General features: G+C 45.8%; 1 protein-coding gene across 3 annotated transcripts in view; it reads left to right on the top strand.

Annotated features, from left to right (window-relative positions):
- The window catches only part of HTT (huntingtin), a 140,250-nt gene that overhangs the window by 68,965 nt on the left and 43,694 nt on the right, over positions 1–27,591 (top strand). For all 3 annotated transcript variants that reach the window (XM_079154365.1, XM_079154367.1, XM_079154366.1), the window contains 16 exons: positions 454–605; positions 1,654–1,856; positions 3,509–3,635; positions 5,200–5,327; positions 8,208–8,318; positions 12,734–12,811; positions 13,276–13,499; positions 15,251–15,329; positions 15,462–15,623; positions 17,089–17,144; positions 18,006–18,154; positions 19,950–20,086; positions 21,446–21,562; positions 21,921–22,043; positions 22,281–22,516; positions 23,560–23,702. In XM_079154365.1, coding sequence (XP_079010491.1) covers positions 454–605; positions 1,654–1,856; positions 3,509–3,635; positions 5,200–5,327; positions 8,208–8,318; positions 12,734–12,811; positions 13,276–13,499; positions 15,251–15,329; positions 15,462–15,623; positions 17,089–17,144; positions 18,006–18,154; positions 19,950–20,086; positions 21,446–21,562; positions 21,921–22,043; positions 22,281–22,516; positions 23,560–23,702 — 2,225 coding nt within the window. The remainder of the gene's footprint in view (positions 1–453; positions 606–1,653; positions 1,857–3,508; positions 3,636–5,199; positions 5,328–8,207; positions 8,319–12,733; positions 12,812–13,275; positions 13,500–15,250; positions 15,330–15,461; positions 15,624–17,088; positions 17,145–18,005; positions 18,155–19,949; positions 20,087–21,445; positions 21,563–21,920; positions 22,044–22,280; positions 22,517–23,559; positions 23,703–27,591) is intronic.

The following is a 27,591-nucleotide window of genomic DNA, read 5'->3' as shown; positions in this document are numbered from 1 at the left end:
CCCTCCAATAGATGGCCTGCCAGCAAGTGGGCAATAGTTCTGGGTCTCCTGCTGCACCAGAGAGTGAGCCTTCATGTGTACCCAGACTGGCAGACACTTTGGTGACACACATTGCATTTGGAAGTGATATAGACTTCTTATGTGTCATGTATGGCCACCTCACATTTGCTTTGAGGGGGTTGCATTCTTGGTCTAGAATGATTCTTCTTTCATGGAAAGAAGGGAACTCGTGACTGAGCGACTACGGTTTCTGATCGCAGGTGCAGCACTAGACTTGACTTCTGAGCACTTTTGGCACTGGAATAAAATGTACTCATTCAAAATGCTAAAAAAAACGGAGTGAATTCCTGAGCCTGTCTAGGGTGTCGTGCCATGCCTTTCTCCTGGTGCATCAGAGTGAGGCACTTGCCTGAGCCTTGGCCTCCATTGGCCTTGCCCATATCTTGCTTGCAGGGTGCCCCCACTGAGTGCCTCTGAGGATTCCAGGAAGAGCTGCACTGTCGGGATGGCCACCATGATTCTTACCCTGCTCTCTTCAGCTTGGTTCCCCCTGGATCTCTCAGCCCATCAGGATGCTTTGGTTTTGGCTGGAAACTTGCTTGCAGGTACTGATACCAAGTTGAAAGAGGGACTCTGGGACTTTAGCTTTTGGTCCTTATGAGGAGTGATGGTGGCCAGCATGTAAGGGAAAAACAACACCATGAATCATCGCAAGGCATAGCTCGTTCCCTCGGTCACAACTTCTGGTGTTGGTGTATGGCTGTGTTTATAAGCAGCTGTTCTGTTCTAGGTATTTTAAGGTAGCTTTTTCCCAGTCCAGCCCCTTAGCTGGCTGTAGTAAACCATCTTGAGTTTCATTTTAGTGGGTACCACTGCCAGGCACTGGCACAGGCCTGGGGGCCTTAAGAGCGTAACAGCGTCTAGATGCCGTCCTCAAGTTGGTTAGACTGGAAGGGATGCATGCACCCAAGCCAGGTGCAGCACAGAGTAGCTGTGAGTAGCTTCTTTGTACAGATCCATGGGCTGGCAGGAAAGGGCACAGCAGATGGGGTCTGGCTCGTGCAGAGGCATGGAGATGTGAAAAGTTGAATGATGTTGGGGGAAGGTGAGTCACAGGGTGTCCTGTGAAGGGATGAGAGGAGAGTGTGGCCACTGAGGAGGTGGAACCCACTAACCCTTTGGGGAGAAGTTGCTCTTTGGCTTTGGGAAACAGTTGACTGGTTTCATGAAAGGGATAGTCAAGCTCTTCTCTTAGGAAGACAATTCTGCTGGCTGAATAAGGGCTAGAGAAGATAGTGGATCTCAGTGACAGGTTGATGTAGAATATCAGGCAAAAGACAGTCCAAACATATAGTGTCTTTGGGGATTGGAGTGGAAAGACTGGAAGAATGAAGGAGACAGACTCATGCAAGGCTTAGGTCTCTAACTGAACTAAGCTAGCATCCTGGGCTGGTGTGTGGTGGTGACATCTGTGGAAATTGGAAACACAGATTTTGGGGGCATGTCACTTGCATGTTGAATTTGAGGAGTCCATTGAGCATCAAGTGCAGAAGTCCAGCAGAATCTCAGCATAGCTGGGTCTAATGACATATGTTCCCCCAAGCAATTTTCTCACACTGTGGAGGTCGGAAGTGACGTGTGCCTATGTCACAGCCAGTGCCCCCAAATCGCTGAGAAGTTCTTGGACCTCTGAAGAAGAAGCCAACCCAGCAGCCACCAGACAGGAGGAGGTCTGGCCTGCTCTGGGGGATCGGACCCTGGTGCCCATGGTGGAACAGCTCTTCTCTCACCTGCTGAAGGTGATCAATATCTGTGCCCACGTGTTGGATGACGTGGCTCCTGGGCCAGCTCTCAAGGTAACTTCTTCCTCAGTACTGCTGTGGTACTCCAGTTCTGGTGGCTGTGGGTCTCTGGGGCACCTTTTTCTGGAAGGCTGCCCCTTACTCTTTTCTGTTGTAAGTGAGCAGAATCGCTGGTGTTCTGCCAGTGCATTAGAACATGAGCTCTCTTCTGCCTGTCAACTTCTGTGGCTGCGGGGAGAAGCCTCACTGTCTTAGGCTCTTGGTGTTGGCCAGGGAGGTTTGGTGTGGTGACTACTATGTGCCTCATCTCTCTCTGGCAGTGTTGGCAAACGGTCTTAACTTTTCTTTGAATTACAGTTCAATAAAATGAGCTTCAAAACAGATGTTAACTTTTTTTTTTGCATAGTGAATCTAAGGGACATTAGTTCAGATGTGTCTGATTCTTTCCGTCCATAAGCCTCTCCCGGCCAGTGCCCCCGAATCTCTGAGAAGTTCTTGGCCCTCTGAAGAAGAAGCCAACCCAGCAGCCACCAGACAGGAGGAGGTCTGGCCTGCTCTGTCTTTACACTCACCCAGCTCTGTCTCCTCTCCTCTCAAGCTCTTCTGAACAGCCAGCCTCCCCACCCAGCACCTAGTGTTCCCCACTCTGTGGGAATACCTTCTTGGTGAGGTATCTCTGGCCCTGCCTGTCTGGACTCTGTCCCCTACTTCAGCCATCGCTTCTTTAGCCCCTTCTGGTCTGATTCCTTCCACCACCTTCTGGAATACTCTTCCTGCCAGGGTCATGTCTTTAAATCTCCAGGATACTGTTCTAGCCCTCTCTTTTCCCCTTTAGAGACTCTTCAGACCCCCTTCCCCATCTAAGCCTTCTCTCCAGCCTGCTTCGCAGCGGCCTCCTATTTCCTCCATCCCAGCCCCTCCCTAGAACTCCTTGGTCCAGTGTTTCTTGCCAACCTTAAAGGTTCTGTCCTACGGCTGGTGCACATGCACTTTCTCTGGACAAGCGCTGGAGCTATCACAACCCTTCACCTCTGCTCACAGACATCTTTTGACACTCAAACTTTTTTTTAATTGTACACAAATGGGATACATGTTGTTTCTCTATTTGTACATGGAGTCAAGGCATACCATTTGTGTAATCATAAATTTACATAGGGTAATGTTGTTTGATTTATTCTGTTATTTTTTTTCCCTTCCCCCGCACCCTGACACTCAAACTTAATGAAAATTTAACAAGCTGGAAACTCAGCTCCTAAGTCACACTAGTCACATTCTGAGGGCTCAAGAGTCATATTGGTTAAGTGGCTAATATCCTGGCTGATGCAGGCATGGAACATTTCCACTGTGGCAGAAAGTTCCCTTGGACAGTGCTTTGTGCCTGTCCTGTCCCAACTCACAGAGAGTGCCCTGATTTCCTTTTTTTGGAGGGCATGGCCTGGGGGCTCCAACAGCCTCAGGCCCTCCTGACTCCCTGAGGACCCCTTCCATCTCCAGCCCATTTGCACCTGTGAGGAGGTTCTGGGCCAGACCTACCAGACATGGTTGTGGTGTGGAGAGAGGGCGGACGACGCGTGTACAGTGGCCGAGTTCTGTGAAAGTGGGTTCAGAGCGACAGTGGACGGCATGGGTCAGTGCTTTCCAGCACTTGGCAAATGCACACACTTTTTTTTGTATTTGTCACACTTGTGTCTTGTTTTCTACTTTAGGCAGCCTTGCCTTCTCTAACAAACCCCCCTTCTCTAAGTCCCATTCGACGAAAGGGAAAGGAGAAAGAACCAGGAGAACAAGCATCTGCTCCGCTGAGCCCCAAGAAAGGCAGTGAGGCCAGCACAGGTACGCAGTGTCGGGGAGGACAGGCTGCTGTCCAGGTCAATAGCCCAGCTCGGCACTTGGTGCTTTATAGAAATCAAGCACACAGGAGTAGAGTCAGAGAAGGCTTCCCTGAGAGTAGCCTCAGGTTTGCAGACCACTTTTGGTCTTAAGGGTCTTTAATTATCTTGCTGAAGCATAGTCACTACACCCTGCAGGCAGCCGGCCAGGGCACAGGACCTACTCTCCTGTGTGCCCTCCTTCCTGCCCTCTTTCTGCAGGAGAGGGGTTTGCTGCACGAGAGGACTCCTGATTTCCAGTAAGGGAGGTGGCATGAGTGCCTGAGGATAGGGGTGGGGTGACTGATTCTGCTAGGGGAGGAATTCTGAGGTCAGAAATAAAACATTCAAGTTTGGAAGCACTAATGAGAGGTGGTGGGAAAAAAGCCTTCTGAATGGGAGGAGCACAGAAAATTCATAGGTGTTTGGAGGGGCTTCTACACCTGAGGAAATGTCAGAACAGAAGCCCCAGAACTTTGATGTGACCATATGGACCGAATCCCTACCACCCTTACTGCTGTTATTGGGGACTCTGGCAGGGGTAGGGGTGGGGCAAAGCAGAGGGTGCCCACTATCGTGGACTGTCCCACCTGTTCCTGAGTGGTCTCCTGGTAACATGTACACATGTGGAGTGGCTGGCTCACGTGGATTTATTACTTCATGTACTTACCATGTTTTGTGGGGGATTTTCAGGGGTACAATAGCATTGTTAGTAACTGTAGTCACCATATTGTTCAGTAGGTCTCTTGAACTTATTCCTTCATCTGTAAATGAAATTGATATACTTTGACCAACATATTAAAATTTTTCCTTTTTTTGTCTTTTGTTCCATAATTTTTTGTTTTTGGTGCTTTGTAGTTGTACATAATGGTGAGATTTATTGTTTGTTGCATATTTGTATATGCACCCAAAAAGATGCTTTTTTTCCAAGGATTGACTCAAGTACAGCAGAAAGATAGATCTTTTTAAAAACTTCAGACTTGACATATACATCAGTGTGTGGACATCTTTTTGATGAATTAAATAAACCAAGCACTCCATGTCAGAAGTCCTTAAAACTGTAGTAGAGAAAGTTGTATATGGTGTTTGATCCTTTATGTATTAGTTTAATGATAATATTACTGCTCTCTACAGTTTTCAGAACATGTCAACCTGTTTGATTGCTTAAGGGGCTGACGACTAAGTTGCCTGGGGTTAACCTTGTGTTCTTCAAGGTGCCGTAGCCTGGGAGGGGCCCTGGGGTTGGCCACAGCCATTCAGTTGGCAGAGGACGCCTTACAAAGCAAGCAAACAGCAACAGTGTCAAAGCACTGCCGTTCCTACTGTTGTTTTATGTTATTTTTTGGATCTCAGGTTCTACTTCTGTGTGTTGGTCACTTTCTCCTTACATCTTATTAACCAAAAAGTCTGAGGAACGTTTTGAATTTTTTTCTGCTAAAATACATTTAAAACTCATCATTATCAGTCATTGCTTTTAAACTCCATGGTATTTTCCCTTTGGTCTGAATGTTTATTTCATGTTATTATAGCCTCCCGACAATCCGACTCTTCAGGGCCTGTCACAGCAAGTAAATCCTCCTCCTTGGGAAGTTTTTACCATCTCCCTTCGTACCTCAAGTTGCACGACGTCCTGAAAGCTACGCATGCCAACTACAAGGTGTGGGCCTCTGCTGAGTTCTCAAATGCATCTGTGCATGTTTATGATGACTGTTGATGTTTGTACTGTGGTTTGTGGTATTTTACAAGTATTTTGGTTTGGGGCTGTTGTCTGGGCTTTTCTAGACCTACCCACATGCTCAGATGTGCCAGGAGGACTCCTGGACTCAGCATGTAGGGGTCCTCACAGCGTAGGCTCAGCACAGTGGGGTCCTGAGGACACATAGCGGGGTTATAGGGAAAGTAGCCCTGGAAGAGTGTAGAGGGATCCCTATGCAGGCTTCCTGTGCTCTGTCCCTGTGAGGCTCACTTAAAAGTGCAGCATTGTGCTGTCTGCTAATGTGAAGCAGAATTCCAGACAGAAGGAAAGCACCTGGTTTGTGTTGAGCAAAGTCCAGGTGTTTCAGATGCTCAGTGGGCCAAGCGTACAGCTAGGGCAAGTTTTACATAGTGTAGGGGACTGTCTACACTAGGGCCAGCCATGCAGGGAGGCCCCTAGAAGGATGGTGTCTGCTGTGTTGACACTTTTATGTATGTTTTAGTTCTTTTATTTTCCCCTTACTTTCCTTCTATCTGCAGTTTGTTACATATCACTTTTGTTCATCTGTTAGAAACACACTAGTTACTGTAGCTTCACAGCTTCACGATATATTTTTGAGATCAGTTCTCCCATTTTTCTTTAAAAATTTCTGGATGTTCTTATTTATTTCTGTATGTGAACACTAGAATAAGATTATTTCATTTCATCATGTTGAATTTGTAGGTTCATGTAGGGAGGAATGATATGGTTATATGGTAAGTTGACTTGTCCAGAATGGGGTGCTTTTCTCCTTGTTCAAAACTTCTTTTATTACCTCAAAAGCATGTGAAATACAAAGGTTTTTTTTTTTTTTTTTTTTGCCTTGGGTGTGAACCCAGGGCCTCAAGTATACTAGGCTAACACTCTACCACTGAGCTTCATCCCCAGTCTTTTTTTATTTTTATTTTGAGTCATATTTATTTCCATTTGGATCTTGCTAAGTTGCCCAGGCTGGCCTTAAACGTTTGTTTGACTTTCTTGCCTCCACTTCCTGAGTGGTTCGGATTATAGGTACACACCACCATACCACCCTGCACAGCTTAAAGGATTTTTTATTTTAAAGATTATTTAACATAACTCTTGCTCATTTCTTGGTAAATATATTCCCAGACATTCATTGTTTTTTGTACTAGCAGATACTTCTCATTTTTTGGAAAACCATCTGTAAACCTTATGTAGTTTCTTTTTGGAAGGATATCGATAATTTTGAAAGAGAAAAATATTCGACCACATTTTACAAAAGTTTAGTCTCTGTTTAACTGCGTGTTCCTTATGCCAGTCTAAAGAAGGGGCCGATACATTTAGATGCCACGTGAGAAGATGTTTCTTTTCTCAGGCCCTGCCTGTGCTCCCAGGGTGCTTGCTCCTGCTTGTCATTTCATTCATGAATACTCAGGACTGCCGGGCACCCACTTTGATTTTGGCCTCCCTGCTGTCTGTCTTTCCTCATCCACCCTGGTAGCTGCCTTGTGTGAGTGGTGGGCTGGCAGTGGGCTTTAGTCATCAGCTCTCCTCCCCTTGGCTCTCCCACTGCTCACATCACCTCCCTGCCCCCACCCTGCCGCCCACCCCTACCCCCCCCCCCCCCGAGTTTTGCCTAGCTGTGCACCCCCAGCCCCACCTCTCTTCTCTGCCCTGGTTCCTTTCCTTGGTTCCTGAGTCTCCATAGGACTGCTGCTCCTCTGAAGCCCTAGGGGCGCCCCCTTTACTAAACCCTGGCCAGCTCAGATGCTAGGTCTGCCTGGGGGCCTGCTCCCTCCAGATTCCACCTTCCAGAGAGGAAGCATCACTGTGCCAATTAGAGGAGACCTTCCTCCCTGGGCTCCTATCCTTACATGACGTCTCCCTATTCCTCTTGTCCTCAGTGTTCTCACTGCTGGGTGCCGCTTCCTTTCCTGCCCTGTTGAAAGTGTATTCAGGCTGACCCCAGCATGCGCAGGAGGTAGATCTACTCTGTTTTCATTCTGAATCTGTCTCCTGCCTGCTTCCTCTGTCTTTGCCCATCTTGGGTGGTTAGATTTAATATCTCTGGGCCAATTCTGTTCTATCGTAATTTTTTTAAAACATTTTTTTAGTTGTAAATGAGCACAATATCTTTTTTTTTTTTTTTTTTGTATTTATTTTTATGTGGTGCTGAGGAGCTAATCCAGTGTCTCACATGGGAGACAAGTGCTCTACCACTGAGCTACAGCCCCAGCTGTATTGTAATGTTTTTGCCAATGTTTATTTCCATATGTAGTTCCCCCCATCAACCCTTGTTTTTATACATTATCTGTTTGGTCATGACGCATCCTCTGAGTCTATAAAATAGGGAAATTACTATGTAATTTAATTAAGCACAATCCTTTGGAACCTTAATTTATCCTAACACTGATTTAAAATTTTGTGATAACCAGACTGAATAACTATATCTGAAATTGATAATAGTCTCTCCTAGGGATCCCAGTGGATATGGAATAAGTCTTTTGTACTTTATATTTCTTGATATATATCAGATACTAGTTATGAGGGGCGTTTAACAGTTTTGTTCTCTTTATGACGTAAGGTCAGGAATTAGTGCTTTCGGTAGTGTCAGCATAACTTGGACTCTAACAGTGTATATAGCTATCTGGAAGAGCAGTTTTCAAGGTATTTTCCCAGTGCCAAAAACGGTAAGTATCTAGACAAACCTGAATGGGAGTGTGAAGGATAGCATGCCAGAAATATCTCATGGCAGCCACAATGCATTTGTGTCACTGTTGTGGTGGATAATGACTGCAGCAGTGCCAATAACCCTGTGCTCTCTCCTTCCACCTTGCCAAGGTCACCTTGGATCTTCAGAACAGCACTGAAAAGTTTGGGGGGTTCCTGCGCTCTGCCTTGGATGTTCTCTCTCAGATTCTAGAGCTGGCTACACTGCAGGACATTGGGAAGGTTTGTGTCTTTTCTTCTCCTTGAGCTATGACTGGCACATCTGGTGTGTGCGCTGGACTGGGGCTTCACGGGTGGGGTCCAGCACTCCAGATCTGTCCAGGAAGCAGCAGCGGTGTGCAAGGACCGCTGCCTAACTCCACATCCTTGTGTCAGGCTCCTGAGTCCCACTCCTCTCCCAGACAGAAGGTGTGTGGGATTTATGTCCTGTTCAACACGTTAAGTTCAGTGCTGTATATTAGTTCAGACCCAGTTTATTCTAGAAAATACAGCTTAAAAATGTGCTGATAAAATCCTTGATTTTCTCATTTGACCTTTCAGGTAGAAAAGGGCAAAAACAAACTCAGTGGGCTGGGGCTATAGCTCAGTTGATAGAGTGCTTGCCTTGCAAGCACACGGCCCTGGGTTCAATCCCCAGCACCACAAAAAAAACACAAAAAACAAAAACCACCAAAAAACTCAGTAAGAATGTGTGACTAGTTTCTCTACCTTAGGAAGAAGCAGAGCTGAGGGCCACATGTTCTTTGGATTTGTTGGTTTGTTTTTTGTTGTTATTGTCGTGGTGGTTCTAGGGATTGAACCCAGAGGCACTTAAACACTGAGCCACTAAGCCAGCACTTCTTATTTTTATTTTTATTTTTATTTTGAGATGGGATCTTGCTAAGCTGCTGAGGCTGGCCTTGAAATTGGGATCCTTCTGCCTTAGCCTCCCAAACCACTGGGGTTTCAGGCCTTCCATTATGCTCAGTATGGACGTTCTTTAGTTCTAAGTGCAGCAATCCCCTCTCCCCACACCACCATTTCATAGTGGAAGTGCTCAGCATGTGGGAAAGTTGTCAGTGAAATGTGGTAAACACCTGAGTCACGTGCCAGTCAGACTCTGTAGTTCTTGGACTTTGCTGGATCTGCTCCTTTGTGTATAGCCATCGCCCATAGAGATGATGTCTTCTCAGTCAGTGAATTCATGAAATGCTGCATTATCCAAAGATACAAAGGTAAATAGCCATCAGTTCACATTTTAATCAAGAGTGACATGAGTTGACCTTTATATGCCTGAAATCAGGGGTACAGTTCGGCATGTGTGTTGAAGGTACATACAGGAATTCAGTTCTGAGAATCATTGGGTTTCGTACAAGAAGAACTGAGAATTGAGCATCTTCTCTTGCCTGTCTCGCAGGTGAAGGTAGCTTTGCTCACCTCTGCTTTCCTGTTTTGTATGTTTATCTTCCTTGCAGTCCCACAGAGGCTTCTGTCAGCTTCCATGACAGTTTCTCCTAGGTATTTGTACTTGGAAGTTCATCCTGCAAGTCTGAAGTCTCCCTCCCTGGGCTTTCTGGTGAGGGAGGTGGAGAGGAAGCCTCCGCAGGTGGTTCCTGGTCTTCACAAGAGTGAGGCCTCCTCTTCACTGATGTGTGATCTGGGAAGGGTTTGAAATCCATTCCTGCTGCACTGTGATCCTGGGTCAGTTGCAAAGATACCAGATGCTTGGGTCACCCAGTCCAGCTTGAGATGTACAATGGCAGCTTGGGTTGTAACCGCTGAGGGCGAGGCAGCAGGAGCCTTCACTTTGTGTGCCTGGGTCGCACTGCCTGAGGCTGTGGGTGCTCCAGGGGGCAGACGCATGAGCGAGGCTTCAGATTTCTGTGAGCTTGGCTGGTTATAGGATAAGAAGGCCAAGAGAGATTTTAGTGTAAACATAGGGTTGTTTCATTTTGTTTTTCTAAATACCAACACTGGAAATGAAAAAAATAATTCCACATCCTTGACAAGTAACTTTTATTCTTCTTTCATCTTGATCTTGTTTATTCTGTTCTCTTTATGCATGATTGGAAATTTAATATGTGGTAGGTTGCTTTGCATTATATATAATGCCCTTTTTTTCATAACTCCATATTGCTCAGTATCATGTTTTCTGTCTTTAAAAACTATACTACTTCACAGGGATTTGATTGTCAATGTGCCTTGATGTAAGAAACAGCACAACTTGTGTTTCTTGTGCTTGGGTTTGTTGACCTTCTTGAATCTGTGTTTTATCATTTTCTAAGTTTGGAATATTTGGGGCATTATTTCTTCCAATACTTTTTTCAGACCACTAACTGCCCCCACCAGGACATTCTAATTACCTGCATATTCGGTTGCTTAAAGTTGTCCATAGCTTACTGATGTTCTTTTTGGTTTTTACCTTTTTAAACCTCTGTTCTTTGTTTTGGGTAGTTTCTGTCTCCTAGGTTCTTCTGTGATGTCTAATCTGCCTTAAATCCTTTTAATGTATGCTTCATCATTAACTTTGTAGCATTTTTATCTCTAGAAGTTTTGACTTATGTCTCTCTTTTTTTTTAATATTTTTTTTTTCATTGTCGATGGACCTTTATTTTATTTATTTGTATGTAGTGCTGAGAATTGAACCCAGTGCCTCACATATGCCAGGCAATTGCTGTACCACTGGGCCACAACCCCAGCCCCTGACTTGTGTCTCCCTTGACTTATTTTTGAATACGGTTGTAATAATTTAATATGCTTTGCTAATTCTAAAATCTTGTCAGTTGTAGATTAGTTTTAGTTGATTGAGTACTCTCCATCAGGGACTGGATTTTCCTGCACCTTTGCATGCCTGCTGATCTTTGGATGCCTGATGTGAATTTTACTGTTGGTGTGAGGTCTTTTTGTGTTCCATAGATCCTATAGATATTTATTCTGGGATTCAGTTACATTTCATGGGAACAGTTGTCTCCTCCAGTGCAAACTGGATTGGTCAGATGGTTTGGAATTGTGCTTAATTTGGGTCTTTGCTGATTATTCCCCTCTATTAGGGAAAGCTAGGCCTTCCTGAGTGCTCCACCCAGTGCCTCAAAAGGACAGGTTTTTGCCATCAGGCTAGTGAGAAGAGTGACCATTCCTGGCCTTGTGAGCACTGAATGCTGCTTTCTAATCATTGCTGACAATCCTTTCCCTGACCTGCACATCGGCAGTATCTTTGCAAACATGTACTGAGTGCTGGAGTTCTTCATGTCGTACCCCCTCCACCCCCAGCTCCACCACTGAATGCTGGAGTTCTTGGTACCTCTCCCAGATCTCCATGGATCGTCTGTATTGCCTTCTTCCTGGGTCATAGAGATCTTGGTGTCCTTGGACTCTGGGTTCCTCCTCGTCTTGATTTCTAGGACTTGGCTTTGTCTGTCTTCCTTGTGGATGACCTGGGAACTCTTGAGGCAGTGAGCGGGGGCAACTCAGGGCTTACCTTGTTTGCCCCGTGTCTTGGCATTACTGCCCTTTGTTTCCTGATGTCCATGTCTTGAGAACTGCATTTCCAAATCTGGACCTGGTGTGGACTTTATTTTTAAAAGTTGTTTGTCTCAGGTAGGAGTGTAAATCCACTCCCTCTCACCCCATTCTGACCAGAAGGTAGCAGTTTTTCTGTATCACATTGGATATTAATATCTGCAACAGGGCCCTGGTTCCTGTGACTCTGGAATTCACAAGCCAGAAACAGCACACTTTCTGGCTGTTTGCAGTACCTACTTCAGTTTCTTATACCCACTAAGCATTCCATTCATATTTACTGAGAGATGGTCCTTGAGGACAAATTGCAGCTCAAAAGCCTCTAGTTGTTAATTCTTTCTGTTAGGATTGATGAGATTAGCCACTATGAGCCAGGAAAAGTAAAAAGGGGCATGTAGCAGGTTCAGTCCTTGAACATGGGCATATCAGAATTTCTGAAAATACATGACTTGTGTATTAGATAGTAGCAGATACAGAAAGTTATATCTCACAAATGCAGAGAGGCATTCTAGCCTACTGGTTGCTGGTTTTTAGCAGCTAACAGGGACAGCGGCTCGAGGCTGGCTAGGCAGCAAGGAAGCATGCTGTTGGTACTGCAGGCCTGGATCCATGGTATTCTTAAAGAGTCATTGTCCTCTGTCCTCTTGATGCTTCAGGAGGACAATGGTGCCTTAGGCCTCATTCTGGATGGTAATGTAGCTTGTGAGAAGAGTGACAGTAAGGGAGTCATTCTTGTTATTTTTGCTGATTGCCATGAGACACCTTGAGGACTTATTTGTAGTAAATCTCATAGCACTGTGCTCCTAAGTGCTGTGATCAGCTGAAGACATCCAGGTGCTCCACAGATGCCTTTGCAATTCCTTTGTGCACTTCCAAATCCCTGCCCTAAAGACAGATGCAGATGGACAGCAGATTCTCAATGTCTGTTCATTGAACAACAGTTGAATGGATGAATGTATAAATGTGTGAAAGAATGGCTCTCATGTTTCTTCTTAGATTTCAGGACTTTTGACTGTTCAAAGTGATAAACTGGAAAAACGTCCCTCTGGTTTTCCTCTGTGTCGACACAACTTAAATGGCAGCTGTGTGTGTCTTTGGTTTCTGTCTGCAAGTCACTTACTCTTTGCCTGACTTTCTAGTGCGTGGAAGAAATCCTTGGATACCTGAAGTCCTGCTTTAGCCGAGAACCCACAATGGCGACTGTTTGTGTTCAGCAGGTGAGAGTGTCATTTTCTGCCTTTCTCAGTGGCCCTCAGGCCCTGTGACCAAATGCTGCTGCTTCTTTAGAAGCTGGTGCTGGTGGGCATGATCAGCAGGAAGGGCTGGGTGGTCCGAGCTGTCCTATTTTGTTTCCTTATGATGGACCAGAAGGGCACCCTCCTCCCTCCTTAGGAAGATGTGAGTCACTGGGGGGAGGGAGGACTTTAAGCTGTGCTGAACTTTAAGCCCTTGCTGTCTCACACTTGTCTTTGTCCCTGTGGGCTTCTGTTCAGAATGCCTAGTGTCAGAGCACAGGGAAACCCCAATGCTTAGGTACCGGCAGCACTGCTTGGCGGTGGTCTCCCAAGTACTGAATTTCACACTGAATTTTTGTTGGATTTACTGTTTTCAAGGGAGGGTCTTAGCATGTTGATCATGCTTCCTTGTGTCAAGTGTTGATGCTTCATTTTTTTCACTCCAGCTGCTGAAGACTCTCTTTGGAACAAACTTAGCCTCCCAATTTGATGGCTTCTCCTCTAACCCCAGCAAATCTCAAGGCCGAGCACAGCGTCTTGGCTCCTCCAGCGTGAGGCCAGGCTTGTATCATTACTGCTTCATGGCCCCCTACACCCACTTCACGCAGGCGCTAGCAGACGCCAGCCTGAGGAACATGGTGCAGGCAGAGCAGGAGCATGACACCTCAGGGTAAGTCGTGGTGGGAATCTGCCACTGGTGAAGACACAGGAGCCAGTGGGCATTTAAAAATAAAAATAAGTGAACCAGCATCTCCTCATCGTCCACTGTGTTCCAGAGAGTCTAGAAAGTATGTTGGCACAGATGATAGGTCCAGCCCTAACTGCAGAGGAGTGCCTGGCCTCCCTCTGGACTGGGGAGCAGGAGCCTGGGCAGTTGCCTAGGACGTACCAGCTCTGCATTCCAGAACAGACTGGGACACACCTTGTCCTCATCCAGAACTTGTTCTGTTTTCTGGACTCATAAGTGATGCTTTCCTTTGCACTAGTGTGGTGTGTGTGGTGACACTTTGGCAGTCTGCAGTGAGAGACCACTTATCATGGCTCAGTGGTGCTGGTGTTGAGAGGTGTTTAAAGGTCATAGAAAAGTTTCAAATGGGTTACTTTATGTTTTATAAACTGTTTTAGCTTTTTCATTGCTGTGACCAAAAGACCTGTGACGAACAATTTTAAAGGAGGAAAAGTTTGTTTCAGAGGTCTGACTCTGTTCTTTGGGACCTTACATGAGGCAGAACATCATGAGAGAGGAACACAGCTTAGGACGTCACCACCAGGAGGCAGAGAAGGGGACTCTCCTCACCTTGGACAAAATTAAAACCCCAAAAGTGACCCACCTCCTTCAGCCACATCCTACCTGCCTATAGTCACCACCCAGTTAGTACATATCAGGGGATGTATGCACTGATTAAGTTAATAGTCTTGTAACCCACTCATTTCACCTCTGAACTATTTGCATTATCTTACACGTGATCCTTTGGGGGAACACCTCATATCAAAACCATAGCGTACGCTTTATGGTTGAAATCTCATTTCACTTAAATGTATATTTGTCTTTTTGATGCCTGGAATACAGAAGATATTTCTTTTTTAGCTGTGCTAGGTACTGGACCCAGGCCCTGTGCATTCTACCATAGAGCTTCAGCCTTAACCCTTGGGTGTTTCCTGAATCATCATAATTATCAGCCAGTATTTGAGTTGCCACTCTCGAGTAGTAATAAAAATAGAGGGGCTGGGGGAGACAGCTCAGTTGGTAGAGTGCTTGCCTTGTGAGCACAAGGCCCTGGGTTCGATCCCCAGCACTCAAAAAAAAAAAAAATAGAATCCTTGATTTTCCTTTGATAAATTTAGTGATCAAACAACTCGAACTAAAATGCTCTATTTAAGTGCTTTATGTAATCGTATGAGATATAGGTAGGTGAGTGAGTGTGTCCTTGTGTGTGTGTTGCTGTTTTTGAGATGGAGGGTTGCTGTGTTGTTCAGACTGGTCCTGGCCCCTACCTCAGCCCTCTGAGTAGATGGTACTACAGTGTACCACCCATGTCTGACAGTGTTAGCTATCTTAATCTCACATATATTTCTTTAAAAAAACAAAAACATAATCAGCATAAATATTGTAAAGATTCCTCCCAAGAAAGTCAAGTGTTGCCTTCTAAATCCCTGGTCACCTCTCTCAGGTCTTCCTGGCGTTTGGACTGGGCGTGAGCTTCCCAGAGCATAGGGCTCAGACTTGAGAGCCTGCAGACAGCAGTCTGGTGGTTGGTAGGCAGCCTCAACTCTGGCTTGAGGCTCAGTTTGCAGCCCATGCTGTCGCTGCACTGCTGTGACCTTTTGGCTCTTCTCACTGTGACATGTTCTCACTTTGCCAACTTGAAACTGGTTTTTACTGAAGCATATTCCTTGCTTCCCTCTTCTCCCATTTGGCAGATGGTTTGACGTACTCCAGAAAGTGTCCACCCAATTGAAGACAAACCTCACAAGTGTCACAAAGAACCGTGCAGATAAGGTAAATGGCACCAGAGGTGGTGCCAGCCTTGGGCCCCTCCCATTAACACAGGATGCCGTGGTGCGAGAAACAAAACCCGGTTCACTGCCCCAAGTTTTTGACCAAAGCTCATTGGATTCTCTTTTCTTATAGAATGCTATTCACAACCACATTCGTCTCTTTGAGCCTCTTGTTATTAAAGCTTTGAAACAGTACACCACGACGACATCTGTGCAGTTACAGAGGCAGGTTTTGGATTTGTTGGCACAGCTGGTTCAACTCCGGGTCAATTATTGTCTTCTGGATTCAGATCAGGTTTGTGACTTTTGTCTGTCATCCTCTATACTGATCTAGCTGAATGAAGGTTACCCTAGAAAGATGCTAGCATCTGTCTACCTTAGAGAAATGTGATGTTTGATTCCCCGGCCCCACACCACTTGCTGCCTCTTAAATGTTTCACGGATGCAGGGGCAGAAGTCCTGGGCCCTGGGCAGGCCACAGCAGGCAGGTTGGGCACTAGCCCCAACTGCCCCAAGTCTGTGTTGAGCTCTGGTAGGATTAGCCTTTAAAAATCTGCCAGAGGTTTCCCCATCCACTTACCTACCCTCCTCCTCTCCGAAATAACTTTGATTTCTATTTTAAGATATAGCTAAGATTTATTGTTTTGGGAGGCATTTTTGCAAAAATCCACAGCCTTTTTTAAAAAATTTGTTTCAGAGCTAGATGAACACAATACCTTTATTTTATTTATTTATTTTTATGTGGTGCTAAGGATGGAACCCAGTGCCTCACATGTGCTAGGCTAGTGCTCTACCACTGAGCCACAACCCCAGCCCTCCAGAGACTTTTTAAAAGCAAATTATCAGTTACGTTCTGCAGTTTCAAGCAGTCGAAAAAGTTAGCTTGCCCCTAAAATAACGTACCAGGCTAGCAGCTGAGACCAGTGCCTGGACCCCTGTGGAGGCTGTGTGGCCTGCCACATCTCTGTGCGCATGAATCTCAGGCTAGTCATGTTCCGGTGATGCATGTTGCAGATTCCTTCCAGGCAAGACTCGATAATTGCCTTTAAGTCGTCATGATTTGTTGTGGGGCTCTGATCTTGAGCCTGTTTTCCTGCGTGAGACAGGAAATGTTTTGAGGTAGAATTATTATAGTTCTTCATTTCCTTTTAGACATAGGTCTCTTTAGATCTTGTCATCTGCTCTGTTCACCTTACGGATCTGCTTCTGGAGAAGTGAGGACACTCCTTCCATATGCTGATTCCCACGTCAGGGTTGGGCCAGGCTAGTTTCTAATGAGAGGATCAGGCTAGAGCATGACTTTTACTCTTCCTTCTTAATGAAAGCTATCTGGAGAAAATTGACCCATTGGACATTTCCTTTTGGGGAGCTTCATTCATATCCTTACTTAGTTTCCTCTGACACTGAGGCTACATGGGGAGAAGTGGGGGCTGAGGAGGCTGGTTCGACAGCAGGTGCCCGGAGAGCAGGGAGGAGGGAAGCCAGGGCACTGCATTGGTATGTTCTGCTTGGAGCATGTTGAAGATCGCAGTTGACATTTTCTTTCTGATTTCCCATTTCTGCCTCAGCAGAGGTAGAAGCTGATGTTCTCATGTGGCAGTATGGATCCTGGCTTCTTTTGGGGCTATCCTTAGAGGTCTTGATTATAAACAGGTTTATTGGCTCTCAGGAAACTTGTTGAAAATTTATGGAGGTAACATGATAACATGGTTTTTCTATTTAATCCTGTTATTAATGTGAACTTGTGTTCCTGCCCGTAGGTGTTCATTGGATTCGTACTGAAACAGTTTGAGTACATCGAAGTGGGCCAGTTCAGGTAATCAGCATGTTGTCATTTAGAATCCTTGTCCTTGCTATGGGCTAAAGTGCTATTAGATGTCTTGCTGGGCTTTGCTTTTCATTTTTGCCTTTATGGAAGTCTAAGCATGCTGTGCATTTTCATTTCTCTTAAGAATTAAAGAAAGACCTTCTCATGACTGTTTAGAAGTTCTGCACTTGGTTGCCACATATGCTGTTGGTTTCATTTCCCATTTCAAGGGTTTGCTGTTGGCACCAGGTTGCTGATTTCTCACTGATGGAACATGCCTTTTCTAACCGTAGAGCTGCATTTCTGGAGCCAGTCATATTGAATGTCAGGGTGTGTGCTCCCTTCTAGTCTCTGCAGCTCCTCCTCACCAGGCGTTAGGCTGTGGTACATCCATCATGCTTGTTGAGGTTTATGGGTATGAGGACTAAAAAGTAAAGCTCTTCAGTTCCTGGAGCACTTCATAAGTAGACTGTCCAACCAAGTGTGGAAGGAGAGTGTTCCAAGAGCCACTTGGGGTCTAGAGACCCAGATCTTGCCCTACTTCTGTGGCATCTTGACTGGTTTTGGGCAGGGCACTTTTCCTCCTTTGAGTCTCAGATGCCTCAAGAGTGAAGGGGCAGATGGAGAACCAGGGCATCCATGCTGCCAGGTGCCCTCTACCTGCTCCTGCTTCTCCCTCCTGGCGGCCAAGCTGTCTGAGTGCTGGGCCAGGGAAGCCAGTGCCATGGCCAGGATTTACAAGGTTGCTGAGGCTTTTTAGCTCATGTGCCCTGTCTTTCAAGGCTGAATCTGAGTTATTTTGTGGTGTTTATATTGATCATGTATCTTAATTTTGATAAGAAATATCTAAATGGATGTTTTTGTTTCCAGGGAATCAGAGGCAATTATTCCAAACATCTTTTTCTTCCTGGTGTTACTGTCTTACGAACGCTATCATTCAAAACAGATCATTGGAATTCCTAAAATCATTCAGCTGTGTGATGGCATCATGGCCAGTGGGAGGAAGGCTGTGACACATGGTAACAGGCCACACCTTTCCCTGTCTTCAGTGTCGTGACATGCCCGACAGTGTTAGTCTTCTTCCACCACTTGGAGCTGTGTGGATGCCAGCTCTGCTGCATGGGCCCTGTGTGTGAGAGCGCGTGTGCATGTGCATTCTGGTTACAAGTGCGCAGAGTAGCGATCACGTTCTTGACTCTTAGGCGTTTGGAATCTACATGCTGGGTAAACAAACAGTAAGATTATAAGATATAGAGTTTGAATATAAATGCTCCTGTTTATTCATATGAAACAAAATTTTTTGTTTTTTAACTTTCTATTAAATTTTTTTCAGGACTGGGGATCAAATTGAGGGCCTTACACATGCTAGATGATTGATCTACCAGTGACTTAAACTCTCAGTCCCACAAAATTTTAAAATCCAACTTGCAATGGAAGCAAATTTTGATTTCTTTTTCTAGTAGTATTGAAGGTCTAGTTGGACCTTGATTCAGGGCTTTCTGTTTTGCTTAATTATCTTACCAGAGCTTAAATAAGGACCACAGCTAATCACCAACTGCCGAAGCAGAAGCAGCCCCCCCTCCAGCCTGTGCAGGAGGACAGTGGTGTGCATTTAAGAACATGTTGTAAATCATTCTTTGAGTTTTTTAAACTAACCTGCTAGGGATGTATTTGAAGACCCTTGCAGACCCCTGGATGTGAAGTGCTGCTGCCACATCCAGAGTCTCCCCTGCAGCGTTCTGCAGGGGAGTGTAGACTGAGCCGACTGAGAGGCAGGGCTGGGCTGCCGTCTCCTGCTCCACACTAAGCTGATGGGCTGAGCCATGGCCTTTCAAGGTCTTCAGTTCACGTCTCAGCAATTGCACAGATGATTGAAGGCTTTGCATTTGGGTCGCTGGATTTAGTTGAACATGCAAATGTCAGATGCGGGACACTAAGGTTTCTGGACTTTGGAGGATCTTTGGACAGATTCGGAGTCAGTGGACAGCTTAAACCTGTACTTTGTTCAGGGATGCTTGGTTACCTGGAGGAAGTCAGCAAGTGTGCCCATGTGTGTGTGTCCTTGGGTTTCAGTGTGTGTGTGTGCATGTCACTAAGAGTGTACTGTGTGCCAATTATAGTAATTTCTTTCAGTTTTTTCTGTAGATAATTTAGTGTGGTTCCTTTTTCAGCCCACGATAAGAACTAGGGGAAAACCTTTCCTCTAACAGTAGAGTTTACATTAGTTTACACCTCGTACTGTGACTGTTCTGTAGGAGAAGTATTGATTATCTTCTTAGACAAATCAAGTAGATCATACCTGAGACCAAGGTTGCTGCTAGCTTGGTCATTTGGTGCTGGAGGTTGAACCATGAATGCTCTGCCACTGAGGTCTACCCGTCAGCCTTTTCATTCTGAACCAGGTTCTTGCTAAGTCACTGAGGCTGACCTCATGCTTGCAGCCTCCTGCTCCAGCCTCCTGAGTGAGTGGTCCATGTCACAGGTGTGTGCATTGCTCCAGATCAACTTTCCATTTAAGCGGCCTTTTGTCAGAAGAGATGTTACATGAAAGGAACCCTTTTTCTTTCTTTCTTTCTTTTCAGAAGCTTTCACAAAACTATCTGTTCAGAGAAAGATCCATGGTCTCTCTCAGTGATGTAACGATAATTTCACGACTCACTGATGAAACCAGGGCTTAATTCATTTCTTATCACACATTTAAGTGCAGGGTAGGGTTTTCTTTATGTCTTAAATATATTTTGGAGATGTTTAGACCTGCCTACCAAATGCAGTTTTCTCATGAGGCTTTATTAGCTTGCTCTTCTGTGCCCATAGCCATACCGGCTCTGCAGCCCATAGTCCACGACCTCTTTGTGTTGAGAGGAGCAAATAAAGCTGATGCTGGGAAAGAGCTTGAAACTCAGAAGGAGGTGGTGGTGTCGATGCTTTTGAGACTCATCCAGTACCACCAGGTAAGAGGAATGAGTAATGAGAGTTGGGTACACAAGGGAAGTGTCGTGGGGTCCAGCATGTGTTGAACAGTGGCAGTGTCTTTCATCCAGCTCTGGGCTTCCTGGGGCCTGGGAAGAAACCAGTGATGGGAGATGTGGTGGACTGTGTCTTTACCACATCAGGTCCAAGTATCAGTTAATTGACAATCTGATCACAATGTAAGAAATGATAGCAATCTCAAATCTGAAATTGTTCAAAGACATTTTTTTTTCTTTGATATACTGCCGTTTGACTGGTAAGGGTCTCTTTGAACTGATTTTGATCTGTTTTTGAATTCTTTTAAAGCCATAAACTTCTCATAGAAACAATATTTTGTTCTTACATTCATGTTTTGATCACTGTATGTGATATTTAAGTACTTCATGCTTAACTAAGTCCCATGACTGTGATAAGAAGTGAGAACATCAGTGTTACCCTAGGTAGGCCCTGCAGGGCAGCTTTGTGCTGAGACCGACTTAGCAGCCTGCCTACCCGGCAGTGTCTGCAGGAGGTCTCAGCATGCCTCACAGAGGCCTAAACATGTTTGTGGCACAAGGGGGGATTAAGTTCTTGTATAACAACATAGGTGCTGTCCGTAGAAGGCAGCTGTGGAGATGATTGGTCGGAGAGCTTTCCACATATCGTCCCTAAGCTGGGTATGTGTTCTTCTCTCTGGCAGCCTTGTGTTGTCGACCAGGGTCTGCCTATGTTGTGTGAACCACTGGGTAGTGAGCTTGCTGGGCGCTGCAGCCCAGGTGGTCTGCTGCACTGTTCAACTCTGCTGTTGTAGCCTGTTGCACACGAGTGCCAGAGTTGCATTGCAGGAAAACTTTATTCACAAAAACAGGAATGGGCCACCCCATCACAGACCTTTACAGGTCACGGATGTTCTCTGTTTAGAAACTCTTACTCAGCCCTCCGTGACTTGGAGGTGGGTGCTATGCAGAGGATTGCCTTTGCACAGAGCACAGAAGTAGACTTGATGTACAGAGAAGTAGTTAGGCACCTGCAGCATAAGCTGAGTCAAGGCTATGTTTGGGTTTTCCCAGAAGCTAATATACATTTGATTTTTCATTTTGTGCCTTTTCTCTGAGTGTGAAATTCCATAGAAATAAGTCACTCACGTAAGTTACTCAAGCGCACCCTGAAGGGACCTGCTGAACCTCCCCTTGCATTTTTTTCTGGTTCCCCCACATTCACGTGTCACAGGTGAGACTGTGTCAGCTTCCTCAATCTTTAATCAAGGACTCATCTTGTGCAGCTGAACCAGGACCAGGTGGGCATGGGCACTTGGCCATGAAGGGTGCTGGAGTGCTTGCTGACCAAGCACGCTCTTGCAGGTGCTGGAGATGTTCATCCTTGTCCTGCAGCAGTGCCACAAGGAGAACGAGGACAAGTGGAAACGGCTGTCCCGGCAGGTGGCTGACATCATCCTGCCGATGTTGGCCAAGCAGCAGGTCAGTCATCACTATCCTGACTTGCTGTCGTTCAGTGATTGCAGCTTCTTTGAAGTAGATCAGGATGCTTGTGAAAGCGGGTGGGTTGTGATCCGCTTTCCATCAAATTGTGATGGAATTATGCTTTGGTAGTATTCCTCGGTGCTGTCACGGTTCAGTGACTTATTCTCCACTGTGGAGAAAACTCAGTGCTGTCCTGGGAGTGTGCTTGGGTTGCTGCTTATCTTCAAATGCTGTAAATGGGAGAGAGTAATGGAGATGAGGAAGGACCCTGTGCCCTGGAGACACAGGACCTGACGCATGTGGAGCTGTCTCTTGTTGGCTTACTTGGAAATGTCCGTGCTCTTTAATTCCACAGATGCACATCGATTCTCATGAAGCCCTTGGGGTGTTAAATACCGTATTTGAGATTTTGGCCCCTTCCTCGCTCCGCCCCGTGGACATGCTTCTGAGGAGCATGTTTGTCACTCCCAGCACAATGGTGAGTTGCCTGGTCCACCTGTAGGACCGAGTCAAGCTCAGGCCTGCTGTGAGAGCAGAGCTCCATGCGATTTCTCTCTTTGCTGGATCCTGACTGACGCTGTTACCGCTTCTCTGGGACCAGAGAACCAGTGGGGTAGGGATTTGTTGATGGAGTAAAAATGGGATGATTTTCTTTCATGAAATGGGCAATCAGGGAAAATTTAACCATTTTTCTTTCATTTGCTCTCTCTTTTAGGCAGCTGTGAGCACTGTTCAGCTGTGGATATCTGGAATCCTAGCCATTCTGAGAGTTCTGATTTCCCAATCAACCGAAGATATTGTTCTTTCTCGGATTCAGGAGCTCTCCTTCTCTCCATTTCTAATCTCCTGTCCAGTAATTAACAGATTAAGAGATGGGGACAGTACTTTAACACCAGAAGAACATAGTGAAGGGAAGCAAATGAAACATTTGCCAGAAGAAACATTCTCAAGGTATGCTCCCCGTCTGACCCTGTGAGTAACCCTTGTCTTCAGGGAAGCTGCGTGCTTGCTATCTTATGGTCAGTATGTCTGGAACAGTTGCTAGTCTTCTCTGCTCTGTGAGCTGGGTGGGGAAGTGTGTGTCAGTGTGTGTTGAACCCGGTCTGCCTGGGTGTGGCCCTTGCTTAGCCTGTCTCTTAAGGTTTTGCCCCGTTCCGTCTTCGTGCTCCTTAGTGACTGCAGCAGTGGCTCACTGCAGGCATGATTTTGCCCTATGCTTAGGTAGTAAGGGCTGTGTTGTCTGCAGAGAAATTAATAACCTAAGAAAACTCCTCTTAATTGGTTTTCTGTTTGATCTCACTGTGTCTTGCAATGCTACCCACTCACAGCAATGGGGCACTCAGTCCTGCTTGGGACTATGCCACTGTATTCCTGCAGTGTGGTCCTGTCTTCCCTCCTTGAGGGCGCTGAGTGCAACTCAGGCGGCTGTCTGCGCTGCTGCGTGGGTGAGCATCCGCTGCCCTTGGAGCACTCCCTGCATCCGGTTGCCTCTTCTGTTGTGCTCCTCTTGGCCTCCCATGCCTCTGGTGGCCGCGAAGAGGGGAGACACCCCGCGTTGCTCATGGAGGCCGCCCCTGGAAACCGGCATGGCACCTGTTTGTTTGCAGCTTCAACAGGCAGCTCTCTCTCTGTTAAATTGAAGCAAGTGGCCAAAGCTCATGATAGATTATATTCTTGTCATGGATTATCATGACAAGATATTTAATTTTGTAGCACTTTATAGTTTACAAAGCTTTATAAAAAAATACATGATTTTATCCCGACAGTCATTTGAAGGTGGTATGATTACCACCATTTCGTAAGTGAGGAAGGTGGTATGCAGAGAGGCAGAGTGACCTCATCCTCAGCAATTTTAAACTTTTCACTTGTACTTTGTTCAGGGTGCAGTACCTGTGTCTTGTCTTTACCTGCATTTGTACTATTTCACACATTTGACTTAAGTGTTCTGTGGATAGTCACCTGATTCACTGTCCTACTCTTCTCTTTCTCTGAAGGTTTCTGTTACAACTAGTTGGTATTCTCTTAGAGGACATTGTTACAAAACAGCCAAAAGTGGAAATGAGTGAACAGCAACATACTTTCTATTGCCAAGAACTAGGCACGCTGCTGATGTGTCTGATCCACATCTTCAAGTCTGGTAGGTGAATCCCAGAGGTCTTGGTATCTGACTCCATGCCCTCCTGCACACTGTACTTGGGGTGTAGGACCATGCTGCCCAGTGGAAGACTTGCAAAAATGCTTTGTTGGTGGTAAGAGTAAACCTGTTACTGTGTGCCTTTGGGTAGAGGCTTCAGAGAATAGAAAGCAGGGTGGTTGGAAGGTGTTTGTATGCAGATATTGGTAACAATGTTCGTCATTCACAGGAGCTCAAGTGTGCTAATGGATAAGCAAAATCTGGTATATACCTACGATGAAATATTTTTCAGCCTGAAAAAGGATGAAAATTCTGGTATATGTGACCTTCGAGGTCATTGTGCTGAGTAAAATAAAAAGATTCTGAAGGACAAGTGTGGTTCTACTCACATGCCGTACTCAGACACAGGAAGTAGCCCAAGGGCTTAGGGAGGCTGGAGAGCGATGGGAGCTCCTTAATTAGAGTGGAGGGCTTCTTTTGCAGGACGAGAAGAATCATGGAGATGGACAGTGGAGATGATTATATAATATTATGAATGTACCAGCTTTATATACTAAGAAATGGTTTAAGTTGAACATTTTGTTAAAAATGGGAAAGTAACCTAAGGGCCTTCTGCTGTCTTCGAGTTTTGGAGAGCCAGGATGCTTTTACCTTCACAAATGATTATGAATTAAAAGTGAGAGTGAACCCGAGAGAGTAAGTCAAAGGGTGCCCTCCATGCCGCACACCAGGCCGGCTCGGAGTACAGGAGGAGTGCAAGACGCAGTCCTGCTTCAGGTGGAGCTGTAGGAAACTGAAGGACGCACAGCACAAGGACAGAGAGGAGCAGCCCACAGGAAGCCTCCCAGACCTTGGTGTGCCTCGCAGCAGCCCACAAGGTGGAGGCCGTAAACGCCAAGGTTCTCCTTTTTGCAGCCAAGGCTCATGATCAAGGGCTCTCAGAAACAGGCAACCCTGGACTTCTCGACTCTGGGGAACTGTATTTCACAGTCATAGTGTAAATGTCGTTAGGATTTTCATTTTTGCAGTCAACATTTGAGTACAACACTGACGACTTCATTACTTAAGAATAGAGTGAGCGGGCTGGGGAGATAGCTCAGCTGGTAGAGTGCCTGCCTTGCAAGCACAAGGCCCTGAGTTCAATCCCCAGTACTGCAAAAAAAAAAAAAAGAATAGAGTGAGTACGTTTTCAGTTCTGACAAATATAAGAAGAAAACTAAGCAAGTTAATTTGGGAAATGAGTGGTATAAAAAGAGTTGGGGGTAGAAGGGGCACTAATAGTCTCATCTTGCATTGACAGAACAAAAAAATAGACTACAAAGAAATCCTGATAGATCTAAAAATGTAATTCAGATTGGTAGGAGGCAGCATACAGGAGCTAAGTTTCCCCGTTATCAGGGTAGAGTTAATAGGTAACATCTAAGGTTGTCTGAAGTCTAGAAATCACCACAGAGCATTGTGTGGTTTCTATATGCAGCAGTCTTTCTGTTGCAGGCATAAGATTTTAGCCTAAAACAGAGCAAAGGAGCTTCCTGGCTTGAGTGCCTGGCATGGTCAGACTGGGCCATCACATCTGGTGGTTTCACCCCGTGGTTTCTGCATTGTGTTTCTGCAGCTCTGCTTCTGTGTTGGCTTTGTTTTTCAGTGGACTCCTTTGTTGTGCAGAAGCATGGTTTCTGGCTGTTGTGGTCTTAGCCCCTGAATTATGTGTGTGACTGGTCTGCATGATTTGAGTGGATGATCATGAACCGCTGGGTACTCCAGCCAGCCTAGGCCACTTGAGAGAGTGGATGTCATTCCGTAGAGGGCTGATTTTTACTGTATTTTACAATATTGTCCATGTTGTACGTGATGTGGAGTTACACTGGTTGTGTATTCGTATATGAACATAGAAAGTTAGGTCCAATTCATTCTGTCTTTCCTGTTCCCATCCCCGCTTCCTTCCACTACTCCCTTCTGTTCAATCAATCGATTCAGTCATTATTTCTTAAAAGAGGAACTAGTCCAAAGAGTAACTCTGACCACTAGTTTTGTGCTATCCATCTTGGTGGGGGAGGGGGAATTTATCCCAAAGTTGTTTACTTATTTCAGATTCAATCCAGTATCCAGAATAGCCAAGGGAGATACTGTTCTTTGGTTTATAAGATTGGAGGTAATAATATCCTTCTCTTTAGCCCCAGGATAGACCAATTTAGAAATAGAAGGTGGGGCCAGGGGGTGGAATTCAGTCAGCCCTCTTATCCACAGTTCTGTATCCACAGGTTCAACCAAGTGCCATTGAAAACACTTGGAAAAAATTTTCATATATCTATGTACAGACTTTTCTTGTTATACTAGTCCCTATATTATGCTATATAACACCTATTTACATGGTTTTGTGAGTAATGCACTCACAATATGATTTAAAATATATGGGAGGATGTTAGGTTATTTGAAAGTTCTATACACCATTTTTTATGAGGGGCTTGAGGGTCTGCAGATTTTAATATACATGGTGGTTAATGGGGAGGTGTCCTGGAACCAATCCCTGCAGGTGCTAAGGGACACCTGTACCTGTTTTGAATGTTGTGTGGTTGGATTAAAGCTATCTGACCTGTGATCTCATGAAGTTTCCTAGCTTTGCTGTCATGATTTCTTAAGTCCACATCTGTGTCCCTTCTATCTAAACACTGCTATCTAAACACTCATCCAGTAAGGAGCCACAGGTATTGATGCGTCCTCTTTGACTCCAGGTAATGAGCAGTGGAGACCTACCGAGCAGGAGGGGCCAGTATTTCTATCCTATGGCCAAGTAGGGGTAATTGGAAGGAAGAGACAATGGTTTTCCTATCATGCTTGGGCAAGAATAAGGGCTGAGTGTTCATAGTGAAACTGGAGTTTCTCCACCTTTGCTGGTGGGTGGGGTCTGCATAAGATTCAGGCCTCTGCAGTGGAGGAAGCCTGTTTCTTCTCCACTACCATTGAGTGAGATGTTGCAGCTCTTAATGGCGAGCCAGGCCCTCCAATGTTGCAGCAGACTTGTGTAGCTCACCGTCATTTTCTTCTGTCTGGGTTCTTGTCTCACAAATTTAAAGAATGAAATCCACAGAGGAGTGAGTGTGAGTGTAGCGTTTATTCAAGAGTGAGCAGAAGCAGAACTCTCTGCAGGGCAGGAGGGTGCCTGGTAGGGTGCTTTGAGGGGTGCTAGCCTAGGGTTTTATGCAGCACTTGTGTCCAGACTTACGCTCCAGGGTTTGGGAAAGCACTGGTGCTGTTGGTTAGAATCTGTGCTAGTCAGATTTTAGAAAGGAACTAAGGCTTTGGTCACCCTGGAGCCCAAGCTTCCCTTTGGGTAGCTGCCCCACTTCTGCTTCCTTGCCGCTGGCCTACAGGCCCAGCTTCCCTGGAGGTTGAGGTTGTTGGATCCGGGAGGGACAGTGAGGTGTGCTGCCTGTGGACCACAGGTCCGGATGCCCTGGCTTGCCTCAGCCCTAGCTGGTTGCGCCTCAGGCCACACTAACATGGCATGCAGGCCACTGCTCTGCCTCTCAGCAGGGATGGGTGGGCTGGCCGTGTGGCTTGGCGGCCAGGGAGCCATGACAGTAGTACCAGGAACAGTGGAGTTCTCTTATGGATGTGTGGTACACACTTGTCTCATCACACGGAACCTTAGGACTTATCTGAAATATCTCCACTTTCTACTGAGGAGGAAGGAACTTAGGTTCTAACGGGCCATGTGGTAAAGCCACGAATGAAAACCCAGGAACAACTTCTCTCTACTGTCCATTGCATTAGGACAGGCTGCTGCTTGGTTGTTGATGTCAGTGTAGTAGCTCACACTTGCCGTCAGATAAGAAGATGCCTTTGTGTCCACATCATAGCTGAAGAAGCAGCCTCAGGGTCCTAAGCAGTG

Source organism: Sciurus vulgaris, assembly GCF_902686455.1.
Source record: "Sciurus vulgaris genome assembly, chromosome: 9".
NCBI classification, from domain to species: domain Eukaryota; kingdom Metazoa; phylum Chordata; class Mammalia; order Rodentia; family Sciuridae; genus Sciurus; species Sciurus vulgaris.
Note: the sequence above shows the minus strand (reverse complement) of the source record. Positions and strands in the feature narration are given on the sequence as shown.